The sequence below is a fragment of the Hyperoodon ampullatus genome, assembly GCF_949752795.1.
Source record: "Hyperoodon ampullatus genome assembly, chromosome: 14".
Lineage (NCBI taxonomy): Eukaryota > Metazoa > Chordata > Mammalia > Artiodactyla > Ziphiidae > Hyperoodon > Hyperoodon ampullatus.
This window is the reverse complement of record NC_136927.1, coordinates 23497472-23520751: the sequence shown is the minus strand read 5'-3', so window position 1 is coordinate 23520751 and position 23280 is coordinate 23497472. Positions and strand designations below refer to the sequence as shown.

At 61.2% G+C, this 23280-nt stretch overlaps 1 protein-coding gene across 2 annotated transcripts; it reads left to right on the top strand.

Moving 5' to 3' along the window:
* Positions 1-5935: 5935 nt before the first annotated feature.
* On the top strand, positions 5936-22496 carry CASKIN1 (CASK interacting protein 1; the record flags this gene model as incomplete). Of its 2 annotated transcripts, XM_079718849.1 has the most annotated exons (20): positions 5936-6029; positions 12299-12350; positions 12458-12555; positions 12762-12907; positions 12998-13093; positions 13213-13343; positions 13808-13916; positions 13998-14106; positions 14197-14291; positions 14457-14574; positions 15593-15694; positions 15799-15887; positions 15964-16048; positions 16134-16225; positions 17024-17134; positions 17216-17317; positions 18714-18852; positions 18931-20976; positions 21653-22058; positions 22397-22496. In XM_079718849.1, the coding sequence occupies 20 exons, from the start codon at positions 5936-5938 to the stop codon at positions 22494-22496; spliced, it is 4320 nt and encodes a 1439-aa protein (XP_079574975.1). The 2 variants fall into 2 exon arrangements, with proteins under 2 accessions (XP_079574975.1, XP_079574976.1); XM_079718850.1 differs by lacking the exons at positions 17024-17134; positions 17216-17317.
* Between the last annotated feature and the right edge of the window lie 784 nt (positions 22497-23280).

The following is a 23280-nucleotide window of genomic DNA, read 5'->3' as shown; positions in this document are numbered from 1 at the left end:
ACCATCCACTCCCTCCCATCCATCCCCTGATTCCCACGCGGGGCTAGGATTCCCAGGTAAATTACAGGACATCCAGTTGCATTTGAATTCAGATAAGCAACATGTTTTGTTTTGATAAGTATAAGTATATCCCAAATATTGTATGGGATATACTTATACTAAAAAGTTCTTCATTGCCTAGGTGAAATTCAAGTGTAGCTAGTTGTCCTGTGGTTTTATTTGCTAGATCAGGCAACCCTACTCTGGTCCCTTTCAGGACTGTCCAGCCAGGGTCTGACCCTTGGGTCCCCTCACTAATCCCAGTGACCCCTCAAAAACTGGGGTCCCTCTTGCCGCTTTTTCCATCCAGCCTTCCCACACTCTACACACGTGGCCTCATCCTCGAAAAAGAGAGTCCTTGAGACAGGCTCTCCCATGGTTTCTTCCCACCATGTTTATAAATGCAGCTGCACCCCCCTTTCTTCCTCGGGCCCCTTCATCAAGGCCATGTCCCCTGCCTATCCACCCAGGCCCTGGGTCCCGGGAACCTTCCTTCCTGTACCTTCCCCACCTCCCCTCTTTCCTTCCCTTCAGCATTTCAACACCATAAAACAACTCAAAACTCTTTCCAGCCTGCTCTCTTTCAAAGATCTGTTCTCACTTCTCACTCACTGCTTGACCCTCTGTCATGTCTTTTACTCCCAGCTCTCCAGTGAAAATTTCACGAGGTCCCTGGCCATCTCACATTGCCAAACCCAGTGGATACTTTTCCTTCTGCATCTCGCCACATCTGTCTGCACAGTGGTTGACAGCACTGCTCCTAGAAAACTCCCATGACCGCCACCCAGCTTCTTGCCCCGCACTCAGTCTCTCTCTGCCTTCCCCTAAAGGCTGGCGGCCTCCAGAATTCCTGTCTCCACACTATCCCTGGGGGCTCTTGCCCACTCTTCAGGGCTTTCAGTACCATCCCTGGTCCGGGGCCTTTCCACCCTGTCTCCAGCTCACACCCGGCTTCCTGTTTGACATTTTCCATTGAAGGCCCCATGGACACCACTTTCCACGGCTAAGACAGTTCATGATTGACCTGCCCCCAAAGGCTTCCCCTTCTGTGTGCAGTGCCCACCCATGTATGACAGTGAGGCAAGATGGGCCACCACTCCCTCTCCCGGAACAGCCTCCCCACACCCACTCCTGCCCCCTCCAGGCTGTCCTTCACGTTACAGAGTGGTCTTCTAAAAACCTAAGTCTGACCCCTGTTAGAAGCCTGCAGGGGTCCCCCGTTACCCTCCAGACTCCTGGCCCCAGCCCCTGCCAACCCTGCGGCTTCTCCTGCTCTCCACTCCACAAGCCATGAGTGAACAACAGTCTCAGAATTCCCTACACCCTCTCTTTGAATGCTTGCCCACACCTAGGATGCCTCACCTCTACCTCTTCAACTGCTGAACTCCTGTTTTTTTCAGGACTTTTCATAGCATTTGAGAGCTTATTCTGTGTGGGGGGCTATACTGGGTGTCTTGTTTTAATTGAGGTGAAATTCACATTACATGAAAGTAACCATTTTTAACTGAACAATTCAGTGGCACTTAGTACCTTCACAGTTGTGCAAACACCACTTCTATCTAGTTCCAGAACATTTCCATCATCCCCAAAGAACCCCATCTCCCCCACCGCCATTTAAGCACTCACTCGCCATCCCCCCACCCCACCTCCCCTAAGCCCCTGGCAACCAGTAATCTGCTTTCTGTCTCTATGGATTTACCTCTTCTGGACATTTCATATAAATGAAATCCTACAACAGGCTTTTTGTGTCTGGCTTTTTTCACTGGGCATAACATTTTCAAGGTTCATCCAGGTTGTAGCCTGTGTCAGTACTTCATTCCTTTTTATGGCTGAATAATATTCCATTGTGTGGATGGGCCCCATTTTATTTATCCATTCATCTGTTCATTGATGGAAACTTGAGTTGTTTCCACTTCTTAGCTATTACAAATGAAATTTTCTGTACAAGTATCTCTTTGAGTACACGTTTTAATTTTTCTTGGGTATATACTAGGAGTGGAATTGCTGCATCATGTGGTAATTCCATGTTTAACTTTTCGAGGAACCGCCAAACTATGCTGAGCGTTTTACCCACATTCTGCATTGGGTCCTCGCAATAACCCTGCCAAGGAGGAACCACCCCCTATTTTGGAGGCGAGAAAACTGAGGCTCAGAGATGTAGAGTCATGTATTCAAGGGCACGTGGCTAGAACACAGCAGAACCCATCCTGCTGGGCTCATCCCTCCCCTGATCTCCCCCCTTCTGGCTGAGGTGACTACTTCCCAGTCAACCTCCACACCTCATACATCCTCTTCATCTTCCTCTCTATGTAGAGGAGCTCCCCAGGGCAGCTCCACCAGGCTCAGAGGCAGCTCTGGGGAGTGGCAGATGGGTATGTGGGCTTGGAAGCCTGGGAGAGGAAGAGCCCTGTGAACCCTAGCACCTGAAGGATGTCCAGAGCAGGATAAACCCTGAGAGCCTGAGAGCGGGAGAGAGAGGTGAGACCAAAGGAGGGCTAGAAGACTCAGCCAGATGTCTGTGGGGTATCTGTGGCCCAGGGGGGCAAGTCCTGAGCTGTCTGCCTTTTTGTGGGGACTCTGGGTGGAGGGCTGCACATGTCCCATGCCTACGGGTAACTGAGAGACCAGACCAGGCTCCATGCCCAGCCTGAGCAGCCCCAGCATCTCTGCTGGGCAGGAAGGGGAGATAGGACCCCATGGTTGTTGATCCCTTCTTATGTACCAAGCATCAGCTGAGCACTTTACAGAGGTGGCATCTTTGAGAAGATGGAAACCTTGGCAGCTATCATGCTTCATGCTCCCAGCAGCCCGTGAGGAGGGTACATTCGTCATCCCCATTTTATACTTAAGGGGCTGGGCATCAGGGCTCTGGGGGGCTGGGAGGGGTACCAGGGAGCCCCTGAGCGGGCACACAGCTGGTGGACAGGAGCAGGGGTTGCACTGCTGCCGGGGGAAGGGGGAGGTTGCCGTGCAGCTGGGAAGGGGGCCAGCCCAGGCTGCAGTGAAGCAGCAGCCAGCTCTACTCCAGGCTGAGCCTCAGCAGTTCTGCTGGCTCAGCGGTCCCTCCTCCTGGGATCGTCCTCGGAGGCCTGACTTCCTGGAGGGCTGCCCAAGTCCCACGCCTCTGCATCCTCATACCCCCAGCCAGAGTGGATGGCCTGCTGTGCTGCCCCCATCCCCAGGCTGGGGGGACCCCAGGAAGATCCACATCTCTGTTTCCAGATGGACCCTCCCATCAGCCTTGGACTGCAGGCAGAGCTGCTGACCCATTTTACAGATGAGGCAGCTGAGTGTAGGGAGCTTGTCCCAGGTTCACTGGGCTGGTGGGTAGCGGATCTAGAATTCCTGATTCCTCCTAGGGCGTTAGCCTCACTTACCAGGGTGAATCTAGTAGACTCTGTACTGCTTTCTTCCCAGGTCTGTCCTCCAGAAGGTGGACCACACAGCAAGTTGCCCAAGCCTAGGTCTGAGGAGTGACTAAGGGCTACCTGTTTGTTGGGTAGAGTTGGAGCTGGAGCTGGAAGTGGGCAGAGAATGGAGGTGAGGCAGTTGGAGGCAGGGGCCAGTTCATTTCCCAGAGCTATGCGATAATTCAAAACTAGAACTTGACCTTTCAGTTCATGCTGAAGGTGTATTTGTCAAGGTAGAATGACAGAATATATTTTATTTAACACATTATTAGCATGATTTATAACATTTGAACACTTAAGACATTTGGTGTGTGGGCCTCTGTTTGTACTCTTGCCCCAGGCCTTGAAAATGTTAGGCTCAGGCCAGAGTGGTTTGCCTTAGCCAGCCAAAACATGAAAATAATGGTAAGGATAATAACTATCTTTTTTTTTTTTTTTTTTGTAGTGTTTCCTGTGTGCTAGGCGCACTGCTTGGCTCTGCAGACACGAAGATGAATAAAATACAACTGCTACCCAGACGGCCCAGGTAGGGAGGCCCAAGAATATCACAATATCCACAGAAGCTATTTGCTGAGAACTTACTAAGTTCTGTGAGGTGCTTTATGAATAGCATCACAGTTAATCCTCAAATAACCTACTGGGAGGTATCATTCCCCCATTTTATGGAGGGGGAACTGAGACTCAGAAAGACAAAGTGACTGGAAAAACAAACCTGGTAAGAGGCAGATCTGGGACAAATGAAGAGGCTGATGTGGGTTCAAATCTCAGACTCATGACCTGGAGACTCTGGGACCTCAGGTGAGTCACCTGGCTTTTCTGAGCCTCGCTTTCTTCATTTGTAAAAAGGGCACAGTAAGTCCAAGCTCATCTATGAAGTGACCAGCATGGTGCCTGACCCAGCAGGTGCCCAGGAATTGGTCACCATAAAGGGTGGGGGGAAGGGCCCTTGTATTTAGGGACCCCTGTGGTAGCCCAGCACACTGGGAGGCATAGGCTTGCTCCCTAAATTTCACAGAAGAGCCCACGGAGGGGACTGACCAGCTGTCCAGATCAGGGAATCCCAGTGCCTGCTGCTTGCCCTCCTCCACACTCTGGCCACCTTCTTCCTGGACCAGCTCGATGGCCTGGGCCATAGGGAGATGGGGGGTCCAGCCATCATATGTGTGAACCTTCCCAAGGTTCTAACAATCTTGCCTGGTTGGGGTGATGATATGCCCCTCCCTGCAAATGGGGAAACTGAACCTGAGCCGGGACACAGACCCCAACCAGTCTGTCTCTAGAATGCTGCAGCCATGACAAGGTGAGGACCGGAGGCTAATACCCAGGAGGTCAGAAGGGAGAGACCTCCGGGTGTGTGTGGGGTGGATGGGGGGAGGGTGAGTGTCAAGCAGGACAGTCCCCTGTGGGGCTGCCAGAATCTGTGCCTGGAGGCTGGGGGGTAAGCAGGCTTCTGTGGGGTTCAGACTGCTGCTGGGCAGGGCTGTGACCCCATTGGTGCTGCGAATGGGGGGATTGAAACCCCCTGGGTGGCGGACCTGAAGAGTTACACCCCAGTTGGTGCTGAGGATGGGGGAGCCGAGCCCCTCTTAGTGGTAAGTGTGAGGGGCTGAACCCCAGTTGGTGCTGGGCAGGTGCACTGAGGTTGGGGTTCGACTGAGGAGGGGGCGGTGGGGGGTCGCCTAGCATTGTTTGTGGAGAGAGCCAGAGGCTGCAGGGCATGAAGGTGCAGTTGCAGGAGGGGGAGGGCGGGTTCCCTGACACCGAATTCATTATTGGGAGATTCCTCTTCACAGTCCTTCGACACCTCCCACGGGAACCACGGGCCAGAAATGTCTGACAGCCCCTGGCGGGCCGGCTTCTGTGCCGCCGATGCCCGGGTATCTCCATGCCCGGGTCCCCGCCCGCCCACTGCCTGAGTCCCTCCCCCCGTTGGTCCCGCAGCCTCTGGAAGCCTCTCTCAGGCTCTGCCTGGCGGCGCCGCCGCCGAGTCGGGGCTCAGTGTCCGGCCCCCCGGCGGCTACTGTCCCTAGCCCCTGGCGGTCGCCGGGGCCGCTGGGGGTCCGCAGAGGCCGGGCCTGAGCCGCGCGGCCCGCACGTGGGGAGGGGGCGTCTCGGGAGGACGGGTCCTAATGTAGGGGCGGAGCCAAGGAGTCGGGCGCGCGGCCGGCGCGGGCGCACCGAGGTCAGCGGCCGAGGAAGGGGGACCCAGGCGTCCGGGAGGCGGCGCCAGGTACCGCGCCCCCGCCCCGCTCCCGCCGCCGCCGGCCCCCGCCCCCGGGCCGCCCCCCGCCCGTGACGCGCTCCCCGCCCCCTCCGCGCCGGGAGCCCGAGCCAGAGCCGGAGCCCGAGGACAGCGAGGGGCGCGGGCGGCGGAGGAGGCTGCGGGGGAGGGAGGAGGATGCGGCGGGTGCCGTGGGGCCGCCGCCGCCTCTGAGCCGCGCCGAGCGCACGGAGCTCAGCCGCGTCGCTGCGGCCCCGGTCGCGCCATGGGGAAGGAGCAGGAACTGGTGCAGGCGGTGAAGGCGGAGGACGTGGGGACCGCGCAGAGGCTGCTGCAGAGGCCGCGGCCCGGAAAGGCCAGTGAGTGCGGGGGGTACGGGGGGTACGGGGGGCGCGGGGAGCGGACACGAGCCGCGGCGCGCCCCGGGGCCGTCTCCAGCGCCGAGCCCCCCACCCCGCCCGGTGCAGGGCGGGGAGGGGGATGCTGTCGGGTCCCCGGGGGCGGGGCGGGGCCAGCAGCGCCCAGACCCTCCGTCCGCGCCCCCCGCTACCAGCACTGAAGGAGGGGCTGCATCGAGCGCCAGGCCGTCACCCGAGCCCCCCAGCGGGCACCTGGCGGCACCCACCCTCCAGGCCGCAGGCATTCGCATCCCTCTCTCCAGCCTCCGTTCCCCTCCCTTCCCGGGCTGCGGGCTGACAGCTGGAGGTCTCTTCCGGGCCTTTAAAGGGCGAGGCGGATTCCCCCCCACGCCATGGAGAGAGGGAGGGGCCTCTTGCGGTAAGGGGAGACCACGGGGCTGACAGTCTCTGTCAGACCCCCTCCCCACCCCATGTTTAATAACATGCTTATCAGGGAAGGGGGGGTGGCAGGACCATGCTGGGGGTGTGGCTGCCCAGGCATGGCCGGCTGGGGGCCATTTACTGAAGGGGGAGCAGAGGCCCAAGGTCGCCCAGCCCAGGGTAGGCTGAGTTCGAGGCAGGTGCAGACCCTGGTCCTCTCTGGCTTTCCTGCTGGAAAAGGAGACTGGGGGGGAGGGGGTCTCCCACTGGCCATCCTGAGCTTGTTCTGTGGGGGTCCCAGGGGATAGTTGGAAGCTTGGCGCCCTGATCCCAGTACTCATCCCAGCTCAGCCTGGAGCCTCCCCCGGGGACCCTGGAGATGGATGGATGGGCGTGTGGACCAGCCGCGTGTGTGACTGCGCACGTATGGCCGTGTCAGTGTGTCAGGGCACCTGTGTGGGCGCGGATAGGGCTCTAATGGGTAGCAGGTGGGGTCTGGGTGCCCCGACTCCCCATGCCACCCCCTGGGACTGTATGTAAGCCAGGGAGGTACCCTCCCCTCTCTCCAGGGGAGATGCTGAGAACTGAGACAGCCTCTGGGGCAGGTGGGGGTAGGTCCTTGAGCCCCAGGAGGACCCCTCCCACTGCAGCCCCTGCCTGGCCACTACTATCTGCTCTGTGCAATTAGAGAGCTGCACATCTGTGCCTCGCAAGCACACATACACAGGTGGTCCCTGCCTTCCACACTGGAGGCCCAGGGATAGTCTGCCAGTTAGGGCTGGCTTCAGGGCCTCGGGGTTCAGAAAGGGAGGGCTTTCAGGCAGAGGCAACCTCAGCTGAGCCTCAAAAGCAGGCTCAGGGATTGAGAGGTGGAAGGCAAGGCAAAGTCTTCCACCTAGTGGCCATCCGACCTTGGGCACAGGCATCTCCAGTCTCTGGGCTTCAGTCTCCTCATCTGTAGGATGGGGACATTTGTGGTCCCTGCCTCGTAGCATTGTTGTTGTAAGAACAGCGAGTACACGCATGAAGCCCAGGCACTTAGTAAGTGCTCCGGAAGTGCTAACTGTGGCCATTTCCTAGATGGCCCAGGGCGGTGCACTGAGGAAGTGGGGGGCATCAGATTTGGGGACTCCTCCCCACTTCTACTCTGGCCATCCAGGGGAGGTGTGGGGACCTTTACCTCTACCTGTGTCTCTGCCTGGATCTCTGCATTTGCCCCTGCATGGCCTCGTCTCTGGATAGGAGAGACACCTGCCCTGGCACCCGAATCTGGGCTCTCTGACTCACAGGGGCCGGCATAATAAATCAGAGAAATCCCTCCATGAATTAGCTCGGTTGTCATGGCAACACTGGCCTGCTTTGGAGTAAGATGTATTTTGATTCAGCAAAGTACAGCTGGAGTTTGGGCCATGGGGTAGGGGGCATCCAGCGGTGCTCCCTGGGGCCCCCAACTCCAGCGGTGTTCCCACGATTCTTGTTTCCACAGTCTCCTCCCTGTGCTGACACCTTCCCTTCACTCCACACCCCAGTGACACCCCAGGCTCTGTCAGCACCCCTATCCCGCCTGAAGGGAGCCTCCACTTACATGCACAGGCACCGTCACCCTTAGCAGTCATCCTTGAAGTGAAGAAGAGACTGCTAGGGAGGGAAAATACTGGGGTGGAGGTTGGTCTTCTGGGGTGTGGGCAGACACCCTGCCCTTCCTTCTGGCCCAACCTCCCCTTTCTTCCATTTCACTGAAGACTACGGCCAGCGCTCCTGTGCTCACTCACCTTGGCCCACTAAGAGTTCCCTTCCAGCGTCTGGCTCAGAGCTGCGTGCCCTGGGGGATTTGAGAGGGTGCCTTTCTATGCTGGAGGCCACAGGGCTCAGCCAATCTGAGGTGGGAGCAGAGGAGGCCAAGACCATGTCCCTGTAGGGGACAGATGTGGCTCTGTGGAGGTAGCCTGTGGGTGACTTCCATGGTTGGAGGAGCATCTGGGCAGAGGGGTGGAGGGAGGCCACAAGGGTGGAGTGGAAAAGGGTCTGGGGTGGGCTCCCCCCAGGGCCTCTGCAGCTGGAGTTTGGAGGTGACTTCAGAGGTAGGGGTAGTATCAGGAGAGCAGTTAGAGGGCTGGGGTGATAGGAGACCGGAGAGCCGAAGTCATGGGGGCGGTCAGGGGCAAGGCATATGCGCTATGACTGATGGCAATCCGTAGGACTTAGTGCCCTCGTGGAAAAGGGAAAGGGGCTCCTGGGGCCTTCAGCTTATCCCCACTTGCCCTCCTCTCTCCCACCCACCCAGGCCCCTGAAGCCGTGCTCTGCTCCAGCTTCATTCAGGGCACCTGTCTCCATGAGGTACAGCCCCCCAGCCCCAGGCAGGCTGCAGTTCCGGGACCTTCCGGGTGTCCAGTGTCCCCATGGGAATTGGGGGTGCGCCAAGACCTCAAGCCCCCCTTCATCCAATTCCAGCACTTTTCCTCTTTGAGGAGAACAGCGGCCAGGAGTGGCGGTGGTGGGGGGAAGATGACCTTAGCAAGATGCTCCTTCTTCTGTGGGGAGTGATCCCCTTCTGGATGGAGACACCCTCTCCCCACTGGTGTCTGTGTCACTTCCTGGGCCTCAACCTCCAGCCCCTCTGAGATTTCAGCACCTGCAGCTGTGACTGGGCGAGCAGGTGGGCCTGGCCTCGGGCTCCACTCAGAGCACCTGGCTCCGTAGCTGCCTGGGCACCCTGGCTGCGGGAGGGAGGAGAGCGAGCTGGCCTGGGAAGTCTTGTGGGGGAGAAGCTGAGAACTGGCTACATGGGAACTAAGAAGGGTGGGGGGCAGCAGACATTAGAGTCGGGGGCCAGAGCCTTTTGGTGGAGGAATGTGCTGAGCGTGGGCTTGAGCAAGGCAGAGGTGCTGGGGGACAGCGATGCCTGGGCTCCCTTCATCTTCACGACAAGGGACCGTGGCAGGCCTGGCCGCATAATCCACAGAGCCCAGCGCAAAATGAAAATGGTGGGGGGGTGACTTGTCCAAAAAAATAATAGGACTTCCCTGGTGGTCCAGTGGTTAAGACTCCACGCTTCCACTGCAGCAGGCGCGGGTTCAATCCCTGGTCGGGGAAGTTCCGCATGCCACAAGATGGGGCCAAAAAAAAAAAAACCCAAAAACAAAAACAAAAAATAACAATCTCGCGACAGCAGAGCATCCAGCCAGGTGTGGGGCTCTTCTGAGTGGCTGCGCAGGTGACACACTTGAAGCCGGCCCTGGCAGGTGGACAGAGTGTGTGGGATGAGGGTACAGTTCAGTCACCAGTTACTGAGCACTGTGTGTGCACCTGGCAGTGTTTTAGCCACCAAGGATACGGCAGTGAGCAAAATAGATAAAAACTATTGTCCTTTTGGAGCCTGTAATTTAGTGATGGAGATGGACAATAAACAAGATACATGGTGGTATGGGGGCTAAAGAGAAAAATACAACAGACACGAGATGGGAAGGGGATTACCGTTTTTTTTATTTATTTATTTATTTATTTATTTATTTATTTATTTATTTTTTGCGGTACGCGGGCCTCTCACTGTTGTGGCCTCTCCCATTGCGGGGCACAGGCTCCGGACGCGCAGGCTCAGCGGCCATGGCTCACGGGCCCAGCCACTCCGTGGCATGTGGGATCTTCCCAGACTGGGGCACGAACCCGTGTCCCCTGCATCGGCAGGCGGACTCTCAACCACTGCGCCACCAGGGAAGCCCTTATTTATTTTTTATTTTTTGGCCACACTGGACAGCTTGCAGGATCTTAGTTCCCCAACCAGGGACTGAACCTGGGCCATGGCAGTGAAAGTGCCGAGTCCTAACCACTGGACCACCAGGAAACTCCCAGGGGATTACCATTTTAGATGGGGGAGGAGGCTTTGACAAGCAGGTCTTGGATAGAGACCCGAAGGACATGAAGAGGGAATAATGGGGATAATTGAGGGAAGAATGGCTCACACACACACACACACACACATGCACACACACACACAGCATGTGCAAAGGCCCTGTGGCAGGGGAGACAGGTGTGTTGGAGTGCCATCAAGGAGGCTCAGGTGGCTGGAACAGGGGTGAGGAGGAATTCGAAGTGAAAGGAGGGCTGCATCATACAGGGCCATTGTCCGGCTTTGGCCTCCAACCCCAGTGAGACAGGAGTAATGGGACCGGACCCATGTTCTAACGGGGTCCCCCTGACCTCAGTGGGTATGGAGGATGGACTGGAGGGGGCAGGGTGGAAGTGGGGATGCCAGGGGGAGGTGATGGCAGTGGTCCTTTGAGGGACGCTGGCCTGGCCCAGGGTGGTGATGATGGTGCTGGTGAGAAAGGGTAGGATTCCAGGTGTGCTTTGAAAGTGTCTTGAAAGTAGAGCCAACAGGATTGACCAATGGAGAAGATATAAGGGCTCAAGAAAGGACCCAGGCCTGCCTCCAAGGTTTTGCCCTGGACCACCACGGGGAAGGAGGGGTGGCACTGCTGCCAACTTAGACAGCCGTTAGCATCAGCCAAGTGTCTGAGGCGGGGGGAGGGGCAGGGGAGTGGACACGCCTCTCGTCCTGGAGCCTCAGCTCTTCGGCTCTTCACTGGAGAAGCCCCTCACTGGGGAGGGTGGGGTGGGATTCCTATAGGGCTAGTATTAAGAACTGCCACGTGCTGAGCTGACTCTGTGCCAGACCCTTCATGTATTGTCTGGAGGCGCCCTTCCGCCTGTGAGGCTGGCCCTGTTAGACCCTTCGAGCTCACAGCCAAGGCCTCAGGGCTAGTAAGGGGCAGAGGGAGGATTTGAATTCAGGCCCGTCTGACTTTGTGGGCCATTGGGGGACCCACATCCTACATCCAAAAGCTGAGAACCGAGGCCGGAGCAGCCGGGGCTGCTGTGGGTCACAGAGCAGGCCCTGTAGCAGCCCCTCTGTGACTCGACTCCCTCAGCCCCCTGCCCCCATCCCTGTCCTGAGCCTGGACAAAGGGGCTTCTGTCCTGCCAGCCCCTCCCTCACAGAGTGACTGACCCACAAATGGTTTATGTAACCGTGGCCCAGACAGGCAGGGGATTGGCCCGAGTCCGGCTGGACCTGAGCCCATGGGGAGGGCATCGGTGGGCTCCCCTCCTCTAGCAGGCGGCTGGTGGAGGCCAGGACTGGGGACGCCCCGGGAGTAGACTGGGTCCCCCAAGGGAGGGCTGGAGCCCCTCGGGCTTCAGGCGGGCTGACCCTGGGGCCTGCGCATGCCCCCATAGATGAGGGGGCCATTGTAATGTGGTTGCTTGGAGGCACTGGCCCACTTGCCTGCCTCCCCATCCTGCCCTGCCAAATGGGGCTCATCTACACAGACCAGGCCTCGGGCTGGAAGTTGGGGGAGGCTGAACCCTGGAAATGCAGATCTTCCCCAGAGATACCCCCATTTCCGGGTGTTCCAGCCTTCCTGGGCCACCCCCGGCCCCATCTGGGTCCTTCTGAGAGACAGATTGGGCTGGCTCTCTCCCTCCCACCATTGGCAGGTGCTCAGCCAGCGTCTCAAGGGAGGGGGGTTCATGTGCACATGTGTGCGCCTGTGTGGGTGCACAGCCCTGGCTTCTGTTCCCAGGCAGGGACAGGGCCTATGAACCTCCCAACGTCTTAGTTCAGTGGGAAACCAAGGGCCAAAAGTTGGTACCTGATGCTGAGTGCTGGAAACAGGGTTGAATGAATGAACATTTCTAGACTAAAGACCTAGATAGCTTTGGCTCTGAGCCTGCCAGGGAGCTAGCCAGCCGCTCTCTCCCTGCTCTCTGTCTAGAGGGGGCTGGGACCCAGGTAGGCCTCAGTAGGGGCTGGACGGAGCCTCCCTCACCATGTCTCCTTCCCACCCCAGAGCTCCTGGGCTCCACCAAGAAGATCAATGTCAATTTCCAAGACCCAGATGGGTGAGTTCTCAGCCCGGGGAGATGTCAGTCTGGTATGGGGGTCAAGGACTCCTGGGGAAGGCAGGGTGCCCGGCTCCTTGCCCATACATGTCTGTCACCTGTCCCAGCTTTTCTGCCCTGCACCACGCAGCCCTGAATGGCAACACGGAATTGATCACCCTGCTGCTGGAGGCCCAGGCTGCTGTGGACATCAAGGACAACAAAGGCAAGGCCTGTCAGGGATCTCAGAGCCAGAGGCAGGGGGTCAAGGTCAGAAGTGGGGTCCCTGGAGGCCAGGATGACCCCTCAACTGAGGTCTCAGCCCCGGGTCTTGGTCTGGGTTGAGGCAGGTTCTCATGGGATCAGCATCCTAGAAGTGAGGGTTGGGTTCGGGGTCAGGGGCTAGCTCCCAACCGCCCCCCTTGACCACAGGCATGCGGCCGCTACACTATGCGGCCTGGCAGGGCCGGAAGGAGCCCATGAAGCTGGTGCTGAAGGCGGGCTCAGCGGTGAATGTCCCGTCTGATGAGGGCCACATCCCCCTGCACTTGGCGGCCCAGCATGGTCACTACGACGTGGTAAGGACCGCCTCAAGGGTGACAGGGTGCCTGAGGCAGAATGAGCCTGACGGATGCATTGGGCCTGACCACACCCTGTGGTCCCTGCAGTCTGAGATGCTGCTCCAGCACCAGTCCAACCCGTGCATGGTGGACAACTCGGGGAAGACGCCCCTGGACCTTGCCTGTGAGTTCGGCCGCGTTGGGGTAAGTCTCCCCAGGGAGCTGAGTGGGACACCAACTTCTTCTCCTGGGGTGGGAGTGGGAGACAAACTGCAGCTCCCCACCCCATTCCTGGGCCCCCCTACTCTGACCCCTCCTTCTAGGTGGTCCAGCTGCTCCTGAGCAGCAACATGTGTGCGGCCTTGCTAGAGCCCCGGCCAGGGGACACCACCAACCCCAATGGCACCAGCCCCCTGCACCTGGCAGCCAAGAATGGCCACATCGACATCATCAGGTATGGCCGTGGGGGGTGGGGGCGGGGTAAGGGGCACCCAGCCTTGGGGTTCCTGCTCCCGGCTTGGCAATAAGACAGGAGCAGCCAGGGAGCTGTGGGGATGTGGTCAGGTCTCTGGATACGAAGGATGCCTCAAGCCGCCCACATAAAGGATGTACTGGAGGGGGGTGGGGAGTGGTCTTCTATAGCCCCACAGCCTGTGCCACTTGCTGGCTGACCTTGAGGAGACTCTTAACTTCTCTGAGCCTCAGTTTCCCCATCCTTAAAGTGGGCATCGCAGCACTGCCTACACTAGGATGAGACGAGATAAGAGTGTGAAGGGTTAACACAGGGAGGGGGTTGTCGGGGATGTGGGACAGGGTTAGCTCATCCTCAGCCCCCAGGAACTGGAGCCCGGCTTGGGGGTGCTGGGGCAGAGGGCTCTCTGTGCAGGGCCCTGCCTGCTCCTCCTACCTCCCCGTCAGACTCCTCCTCCAAGCTGGCATTGACATTAACCGCCAGACCAAGTCCGGCACGGCCCTGCACGAGGCCGCACTCTGTGGGAAGACGGAAGTGGTTCGGCTGCTGCTCGATGTGAGTTAGGGGCCAGAGGGAGCTGGGGTCAAGTGGGGGTGTAGGGGGCTCCTGAGAGTCCTCACCCTCTGGCACATACAGAATGGGATCAATGCCCACGTGAGGAACACCTACAGCCAGACGGCCCTGGACATCGTGCACCAATTCACCACCTCCCAGGCCAGCAAGGAGATCAAGCAGCTGCTGCGAGGTGGGCCCAGGCGGGGCAGGGGGGCAGGGCTGGGGCCTGGGCCAGGCCGGCTCACAGGACTGGGGGGTCTGCTGCCTCCTGTGTCCCCAGAGGCCTCGGCAGCCCTGCAGGTCCGGGCGACCAAGGATTATTGCAACAATTACGACCTGACCAGCCTCAATGTGAAAGCCGGGGACATTATCACAGTAAGGATGGCCTGGGGCTGCTGGAACAGGGATGAATGGGACCTGGAATGCTCCCCGCAACACCCGGCAGCAACTGGGGGTTCTGAGCAGGAGGCCAAGGCCACCCACCCACTTGACATGGAGGGGTGTCTCCCTGAGCATGCTCCCCCCACCGTATCTGGCCAGGTCCTCGAGCAGCATCCAGACGGCCGGTGGAAGGGCTGTATCCATGACAACAGGACAGGCAATGACCGTGTGGGCTACTTCCCGTCCTCCCTGGGCGAGGCCATCGTCAAGCGAGCAGGCAAGTCCCACCCAGGGATAGGCTTGCGGGCCAGAAGGAAGCAGGTGCACCGCGTTTTGGGTGGCAGGGCAAGGATTGTCAGCTCTAGCCATTGCTAGGTGTGGGGTCCAGAGTGTGTCCTGCCAGCTGTCTCCTCATCAGCGTCCCCAGACCCACTCCTTCATGTATTCAACAGACATTGCATGCCAGGTATTAGGAATAGATGGTATCCCAGATGGACGTCATTCTTGCTCCCAAGGAGCTTGCCCTCGGGGAGGGAGGGGAGAAGGGAACAGTGAAATAAATGTGGAAGGAAACGTACCAACTAGTGACACAGAGATTGCAGATGGAGATCCACTTTAGACAAGTGTGGACAGAGAAGGCCCTGAGAAGTGGGAGGGGCTAGCCACAGGCAGAGCATTCCCGGCAGCAGGAACCACACAGCAAAGGCACTGAAGCAGGACAGAGTGTGACTGTGTAAGGGTCCAAGGGAGCCCAGTGTGGCTGACTTGGTGACAGAGAGGGAGGGGGTGCAGGATGAGGCCACAGGGCCATGGAATGGCTTCAGATGGGGGACTGGTGTGATTCGTTTACCCCACAGAGAGGATATGGAGATTGACAGGCCGGGTGAGAGGGCAGGGGGGCCCAGTTAGGAGGTACGGCCAGTCCACCCAAGGTCATCTAGTTCCCTGGGGTGAGGAGCCTGGACCCAGGCTCCTGGGGGCCTCCTCCCTCCCCCTGCTCCCCAGGCACAGAGGGGTTTGCACCCTCCTGCAATTCCCGACTCCCACCTCCAGGACCACAGGGTAGCCTGGCCTGCGCCCCTCTCTGCCACGCTCTCCTGCTCTCAAGTGTCCAGGGTTGGGAAGGGCCTTCTGAGGGTCGCTCAGCTCCTCGGAGACAGGGTGGGAGGAGGCTGTACTGACCCCCAGGCATGTGTGTGTCCAGCCTCTGCTCTGCGCAGACTTGGGGGCCAGACCAGGGGATGCCCCAGGGCTGGGCCAGTCCAGGATTCAAGGAGACTGTGCTTGGCCCACAGGTTCTCGAGCAGGTGCCGAACCAAGCCCACCCCAGGGAGGCAGCTCAGCAGGGCCCTCTGCACCCCCAGAGGAGATCTGGGTGCTGAGGAAGCCATTTGCAGGTAGGTGGGGGCCTCTGGAGGGTGGGGGCGGTGGCACTTCTGCAAGGCAGCACCTGGGCTCTGCAGGGCTGGCACTAGCTGATGCTGCTCCCTCCTGCTGGCAGGCGGGGACCGCAGTGGCAGCTTGAGCAGTGTGGCCAGTGGCCGGAGCAGCGGGGGCCACACCCTGCACGCAGGCTCTGAAGGGGTCAAGGTAGGTGGGTTGGTGGCAGGACCGGGATGGCCTGTGTCTAGAGCAGCACTGGCCAGCCAGCCTGTCTGCGTTGCAGCTCCTGGCCACCGTGCTCTCCCAGAAGTCTGTCTCCGACTCCAGCCCCGGGGACAGCCCTGTCAAGCCTCCGGAGGGCTCTTCAGGTAGAAGCAAGGACACAGCACTGCTGGCCTGGCCGGGAGGTGGCCCCCAGGCAGCCATTGCCCCACCACACCCTCTCGTCCCCAGGTGCCACCCGGTCCCAGACTCCAGTGACCCATGCCGGGCAGGTCTATGGGGAGCAGCCACCCAAGAAGCTGGAGACAGCATCGGAGGGCAAGGTACAAGGCCTGGGCCGGCTGCAGGTGGGGGGGCGCCCAGGGCAGCCTGCCTGGCTTGGCCGCAGCACAGCCAGGGCCCTTGACAGGCCGGGCCTGTCCTTCTGTTGGTCTGTCAGTCTGTGTGTGTAGCTGTTGTCTCTTGTACACGCTGTGCGTGTAAGCTAGTGTGTCTAGGAAGTGTGACACGGGTGTCAGGTGAGTGGGGGTGTGTTTGTGTGTGGCTGGTGTGATTGTGATGCGGGCACATGTGCGCATGTGTGTGCGTGTGGAATGGCATGGATGTGAGACGAGCCAAGGCGTGTATGTGGGTGAGACAGGTCCTGTGTGCATGCACCTGCGTGCTAGGGCGGGCATGAGCTGCTGGCTGAGTCCTCCTGCATTCCTCTGGGTAGAGCCCACCTTCTGGGGCGTAGAGGGGAAGCGCTAAATTGCCCCGCCTGAGGCCCCATTCCCAGAGCCCCTCACACAGGGCCACACTGCAGGGTGTCCCTGGTCCAGGAATGGGGGGGACGGTCAGGGAGGCCTGTGATGTGGACAGCAGCTGGACCCTCCTGGTGGAGATCACAGAAGGAGGCCGAGGTGCTGGACGATGCTCAAGACAGCGGCACCCAGGACCACAGAGCGAGGAGGAGCACCCAGGCCAGGCTGACGGGGCCTGGCTGCAGACGGCCCAGCGGACAGCAGATTGCACTGCGTGGTCTTCAGCTGAGCAGAGAAGGAGGCGCCGCGGTGGCTGGGGTGCATGCCTGGCGGGGGAGCAGGCGGGCGAGCCTGCAGCGGGTGCCTTGTGTCTTCCAGGGCGCCGAGGCTGTCAGCCAGTGGCTTGCCACGTTCCAGCTGCAGCTCTACGCCCCCAACTTCATCAGCGCCGGCTATGACCTGCCCACCATCAGCCGCATGACCCCCGAGGTGAGCTGCCCGAAGGCTGTCTACCAGCTGACCCAGAGATGGGCCCCCAGCCTTCTGCTAATGGGCCTCTCCTCCACCTAGGACCTCACGGCCATCGGGGTCACCAAGCCAGGCCACCGGAAGAAGATCACTGCAGAGATCAGCGGCCTGAGCATCCCCGACTGGCTGCCTGAGCACAAACCCGTAAGGCCCCCTGCACCCCAGTGGCCAGTCCCAGGTTGGGCAAACAGACAGACAGACAGCCTGCCTCCCTGGCTACAGCCCACCCCTGCCCTCCGGGGAGTCCAGAGAGAGGAGAGCAGAGGATGACCTCTGTTTGTCCATCAGGGCCACTGGGGCCCGCCTCCCTCGGGCAGGGGCAGGGGCAGTGGTGACCGCCTCTGAGGGCTGTCAGGGCAAGGGGAGCCTGAAGCCTGGAGAGTCCCCATCTCCACTATGTGCTCCACACTCAGGAGGCCACACAGGGACACCGGAGCCACCCGGCACCCCACAGCACTGCCCATCACACACACACCCAGACACTGCAGGGGGCCGTGGGGATGGGACGTGCTTGCACACACCCAGGCACATGTATGGGGAAGACGCCTGTGCATGCTTCGGGTACACAGCACGCGTATGCTAAATACATTCAAGGCGCCCACTGGTGACTGCACACACTGGCTGACAGCCACACCAGCCGCGGCCCGTGCTGTCGCGAACAGGCAGTCTGTGGTGGGACAGGCTCTGGGCTGGGAGAAGGTGGGCCCGGGGCCTGTCACATCCATGCTGCCTCTCTGGGCCTTGCGCTGTGCTTCGGGCTCCCACCCGTCTGTGAGGGAGACGCCATGGCCACCGAGAGCCCCAGGGCTGTGGGTTGGTGACAGGTGGGTTTGTGCCCATCCACTCTGCCTCACCCCACTCAGTCAGCGGCTCAGGGGTCCTCCCAGCCAGCACGTCCGGGTCCCAGGGGCTTCACTTCGCTTGTGCACCCAAGGAGGTGACCAAGTGTGCTGTGTTGGTGCATGAGTGACATCCAGCTGGGAGTGTGGATGGGTGGATGCCATTCAGGGAGCCACCGGTGGTTCTGGGTGAAGACCATCACGGATATTTGCCAGGCGTGTGACAAGGCTGTGTGACGTGTGCCTGACGCTGGTGGGGAAGTGGTGAGAGGGCGTGAGCGTGACTCAGAGGGGTGTCAGTGCCCGTGGATGGCTGGGATGCAGGGTGTGTGTATACACGTATCTGGTTGGTGGTGCTGTGTGTCTGTGTCCATGACGTGTGTGGTGTGTCCACGTGGATGCTGTCCCCATGGCTGCCTGGGCAGGTGAGGAAGCGCATTCTTCCCCCTCCCCCAAAGGGTATCCTGAGGAGAGAGTCGCCCCTCTGTGTGTGTTTGCATATGTTCGCAAGTGTGTGTGAGCTGGCCTTGGGCTCCTGTCAAGGCTGCACTGTCTCCAAAGCTGATGCCTCGGGCCTGTCTGTTTGTCCTTCCGTCTCTCTGTGCCAGGCTGGCCCGGTGCCCTCTCCTCTGACAGCTCTGAGTAATAGGCAGGGTGTGGGCAGCCAGCTCGGGCTGCCCTCTGTGTCCCCTGCTCCGTAGGCTAACCTGGCCATGTGGCTGTCCATGATTGGCCTGGCTCAGTACTACAAGGTGCTGGTGGACAATGGCTACGAGAACATCGACTTCATCACCGACATCACCTGGGAAGACCTGCAGGAGATCGGCATCACCAAGCTGGGTGAGGCCCCACCCCGCCCACACTGCCTCCTGGTCCTCACCACCCTCCCTGGCCTGACCTGCCCCCCGCCCCACTCAGGACACCAGAAGAAGTTGATGCTGGCAGTGAGGAAACTGGCAGAGCTGCAGAAGGCAGAGTACGCCAAGTATGAGGGGGGACCCCTGCGCCGGAAGGTACCACAGTCACTTGAAGTGATGGCCATCGAGTCGCCACCCCCACCCGAGCCTGCCCCGGCTGACTGCCAGTCTCCTAAGATGACCACCTTCCAGGACAGTGAGCTCAGCGGTGAGCTGCAGGCTGCCCTGACAGGCCCGGCCGAAGGGGCTGCCGCTGCCGCTGCCCCTACTGAGAAGCCCTCCAACCACCTGCCGCCCACCCCAAGGGCCTCCATGCGGCAGGAGCCCAGCCTGGGTGGGCGGGCACGGCACATGAGCAGTTCTCAGGAGCTGCTGGGCGACGGGCCCCCAGGGCCTGGCAGCCCCATGTCACGAAGCCAGGAGTACCTCCTGGAGGAGGGGCCGGCCCCGGGTACCCCCCACAAGGAGGCCCGGCCCAGCCGCCACGGCCACAGCGTCAAGCGGGCCAGTGTGCCCCCAGTGCCTGGCAAGCCACGGCAGGTCCTTCCACCAGGTACCAGCCACTTCACGCCCCCCCAGACTCCCACAAAAGCCCGGCCAGGCTCCCCGCAATCCCTGGGGGGGCCTCATGGCCCAGCCCCAGCCACAGCCAAGGTGAAGCCCACCCCACAGCTGCTGCCACCAGTGGAGCGACCCATGTCACCTCGCTCGCTGCCTCAGTCACCCACACACCGTGGCTTTGCCTACGTGCTGCCCCAACCCGTGGAGAGCGAAGCAGGGCCGGCTGCTCCGGGGCCTGCGCCTGCGGCCATGCCCGCGCCTGTGCCCACGCTGTGCCTGCCCCCTGAGGCCGACATGGAGCCAGGGCGGCCCAAGAAGCGCGCCCACAGCCTGAATCGCTACGCGGCGTCCGACAGCGAGCCGGAGCGGGACGAGCTGCTGGTGCCGGCCACAGCGGGGCCCTACGCCACAGTCCAGCGGCGTGTGGGCCGTAGCCACTCGGTGCGGGCACCCGCTGGCGCTGACAAGAACGTCAACCGCAGCCAGTCGTTCGCTGTGCGGCCGCGAAAGAAGGGGCCCCCCCCACCCCCGCCCAAGCGCTCCAGCTCAGCCATGGCCAGTGCCAACCTGGCTGATGAGTCAGTGCCAGATGCGGAGACCGAGGGGGCTGGGACCGAGGACGGCCGGCTGGGGATCCGGGCACAGCGCCGGCGGGCTAGTGACTTGGCTGGCAGCGTGGACACAGGAAGCGCTGGCAGCGTGAAGAGCATTGCAGCCATGCTCGAGCTGTCGTCCATTGGGGGTGGGGGCCGGGGAGCCCGCAGGCCCCCTGAGGGCCACCCCATGCTTCGCCCCGCCAGCCCGGAGCCAGGCCGGGTGGCCACGGTGTTGGCCTCAGTGAAGCACAAGGAGGCCATTGGGCCTGACGGCGAGGTGGTGAATCGGCGCCGCACACTGAGTGGGCCTGTCACAGGACTTCTGGCCACTGCTCGCCGGGGTCCGGGAGAGCCAGGGGGGCCTGCAGATCACGGCCACTTTGTGGAAGATGGCGCTACCCGGCAGCGGCCTCGAGGTCCAGCCAAGGGTGAGGCGGGTGTGGAGGGCCCACCACTGGCCAGGGTGGAGGCCAGCGCCACGCTCAAGAGGCGCATCCGAGCCAAGCAGAGCCAGCAGGAGAACGTCAAGTTCATCCTCACTGAGTCTGACACAGTCAAGCGCCGGCCCAAGGCCAAGGAGAGGGAGGCAGGTCCTGAGCCTCCCCTACCACCGCTGTCTGTGTACCAGAATGGAACAGGCACTGTGCGCCGCCGTCCGGCCTCTGAGCAGGCTGGGCCCCCAGAGCTGCCCCCGCCACCGCCACCCGCTGAGCCCCCACCCTCTGACCTGTTGCACCTGCCCCCGCTGCCCCCGCCAGACAGTGATGCCCGGAAGCCGGCCAAGCCACCTGTCTCTCCCAAGCCCATTCTGGCTCAGCCCGTGCCCAAGATCCAGGGCTCGCCCACACCTGCCTCCAAGAAGGTGCCACTGCCAGGTCCTGGCAGCCCAGGTAGGTTCAGGGAGCCAGCTGGGGAAGGGCCCTCCTCCAGCTCCCCATGCCATGATCTGAGGGGTTTTCCACTTCTTGGATTTGATGAAGGCCAGGTGGAGTGGGGTGGGAAAGTATCTCCAGACCCTCTCGTCCATCCACCCACTGGACCACTTCACCAACGAGAGCTGAGACAAGGGTGGATGATCCTTACATTCCTCAGTGAAGGAGACACAGAAACCCATGAATAGCAGCACCTGTGGAAGGAGGACAGGCCCGCGATGCTGGAAGGCTAAGGGAGGATTCTGACCTGGCTGTAAAATGACCCAAGCACAGGAGGGAGGGGAGAGGCTTCCAGGCAGAAGGATCGGAGGTGCAAAGGCCCTGTGGCATTCAAGCAACGGAAGGGCCAGTGTCTGCAACAGGCCACACCTGGAGGGGAATGGAGGTGGGGGGCGGACCAGGCGGGGTTTGGAAGCAGTGACCCAAGCAGGCCTGCACAGGGAAGCGTGCCCCCTGGCAGCCTCAGGGAGGCCGGGGGGCGGAGGGCTGGAGCTGGAGCCCGGCCGGCAGTGCAAAGGGCGTTATCTCTAATCTTGGGTTCGAGGCAGGGCGCTTGGGCAGGGCTTGTGCCAGGATGGGCAGCGCGCGCGCCGCGCGACCTCCCACCCCGGTGCGACTCTCCTCTTCCCCGCAGAGGTGAAGCGTGCCCACGGCACGCCGCCGCCCGTGTCTCCCAAGCCGCCGCCACCGCCCACGGCGCCCAAGCCGGCCAAGGCAGCGGCGGGGCTGCAGTCGGGCAGCGCCAGCCCGTCGCCCTCGCCGGCACGCCAGCCGCCTGCTGCCCTCACCAAGCCCGCCAGCACGCCGCCCTCGCTGAGTGCCAGCCCGGCCAGGCCCCCGTCCCCCGGTGTGCCCGCGCTGCACGTGCCAGCCAAGCCGCCGCGCGCTGCTGCAGCGGCAGCCGGGCCCCCCGCCGCGCCCGACGGCGCGTCGCCGGGGGACAGCGCCAGGCAGAAGCTTGAGGAGACTAGCGCGTGCCTGGCGGCGGCGCTGCAAGCCGTAGAAGAGAAGATCCGGCAGGAGGACGCGCAAGGCTCGCGGTAGGTGCAGGACTCGGTCCGGCGAGGGGGTAGGTGGGGGGGGGGGTCTGTGCGCCCCCGCGGCGGGTGCACACCTGGAGGCTGCCCTGCGAGGGCGGGGCCGAGTCGCGCCGGGGCCCGAGTTGCGCTGGGCACGGCCTGGCGTGGGCGGGGCTCTACGAGCTGCCCCAGCCCCCGACAGGCTACTGTGAGTGGGCCGGGGGCGGAGCGGGGCAGATGTGGGGAGGGCGTGGACTGATCCGGCCTCCGCGGGGGCGGGACTTTGCGCTGAATGGGCGGGACATGGGGGCTGGAAGTTCTGCGCCGACCCAGCCAGTTCACGCTGCGCCCGCCCCCAGCCCCTCGGCCGCCGAGGAGAAGAGCACCGGCAGCATCCTGGATGACATTGGCAGCATGTTTGACGACCTGGCCGACCAGCTGGACGCCATGCTGGAGTGACGCGGCCGCCCAAGTTGGGCCCACCCGCGCCGCCTGGGCTCCGGCCCGCACACTGACCTTTACCTCAGGATGGGTACCTCCGGGGGCGGCGCGAGCGGGCAGGGCGGTGGACCAAGGGGGAGGGGCGCAGGGGGCAGCCCGCTAGGCGGCCGCGGGCACGAGGTGGGGGTGGGCCGTCCTGTCCAGCCCCCGCACAAGCACAACTCCTGTCCCTGGGCCCAGCTTGGAGGACTGCCTGGTTGGGGGACCCAAGGGCTCTGGGCAGATGCTGCTGCCTTGTGGGTGCCCTTCCTTATCTGCTGCTCCCTGTGCAATAACTGCTGGGCCACCTGCCCACCCACCACCAGGCTCTGCCCGCTGTGGGTGGAGGAGGGGAAACTTCTGAACTCCCTGCCCCGAGTCCAGGTTGGGTCCACCCTGGGAGGCAGCGGGAGGGGGGCAGCTGCTGTAGCCCCCTCCCCAATCTGTGGCAGAGCACAGGCCTATGCCCAGCACAGAACTGCCCATTGGGGACCTCTGCCAGCCACTCCAGCGCAGCACAAGGGGCTGGGGTTGGGCCCCCTGCCCCACTGCACCCCCTCCCTGAATATAAGCTATCAAAGAGTATTAATTTATTGGGAATAAGCTGAGGCAGATTTCCCCAGAGAAACAAAAAGGTATAACTTTAACAAATATATATTTAAAAAAAGAAGAAATATTATTGATTCTATAGAAAACCATTTACCAAGTGCAAGGACGCTGGAGTCTAGCTCAAGACAAAAGCTGTTAGAGGCCCCGCCCATCT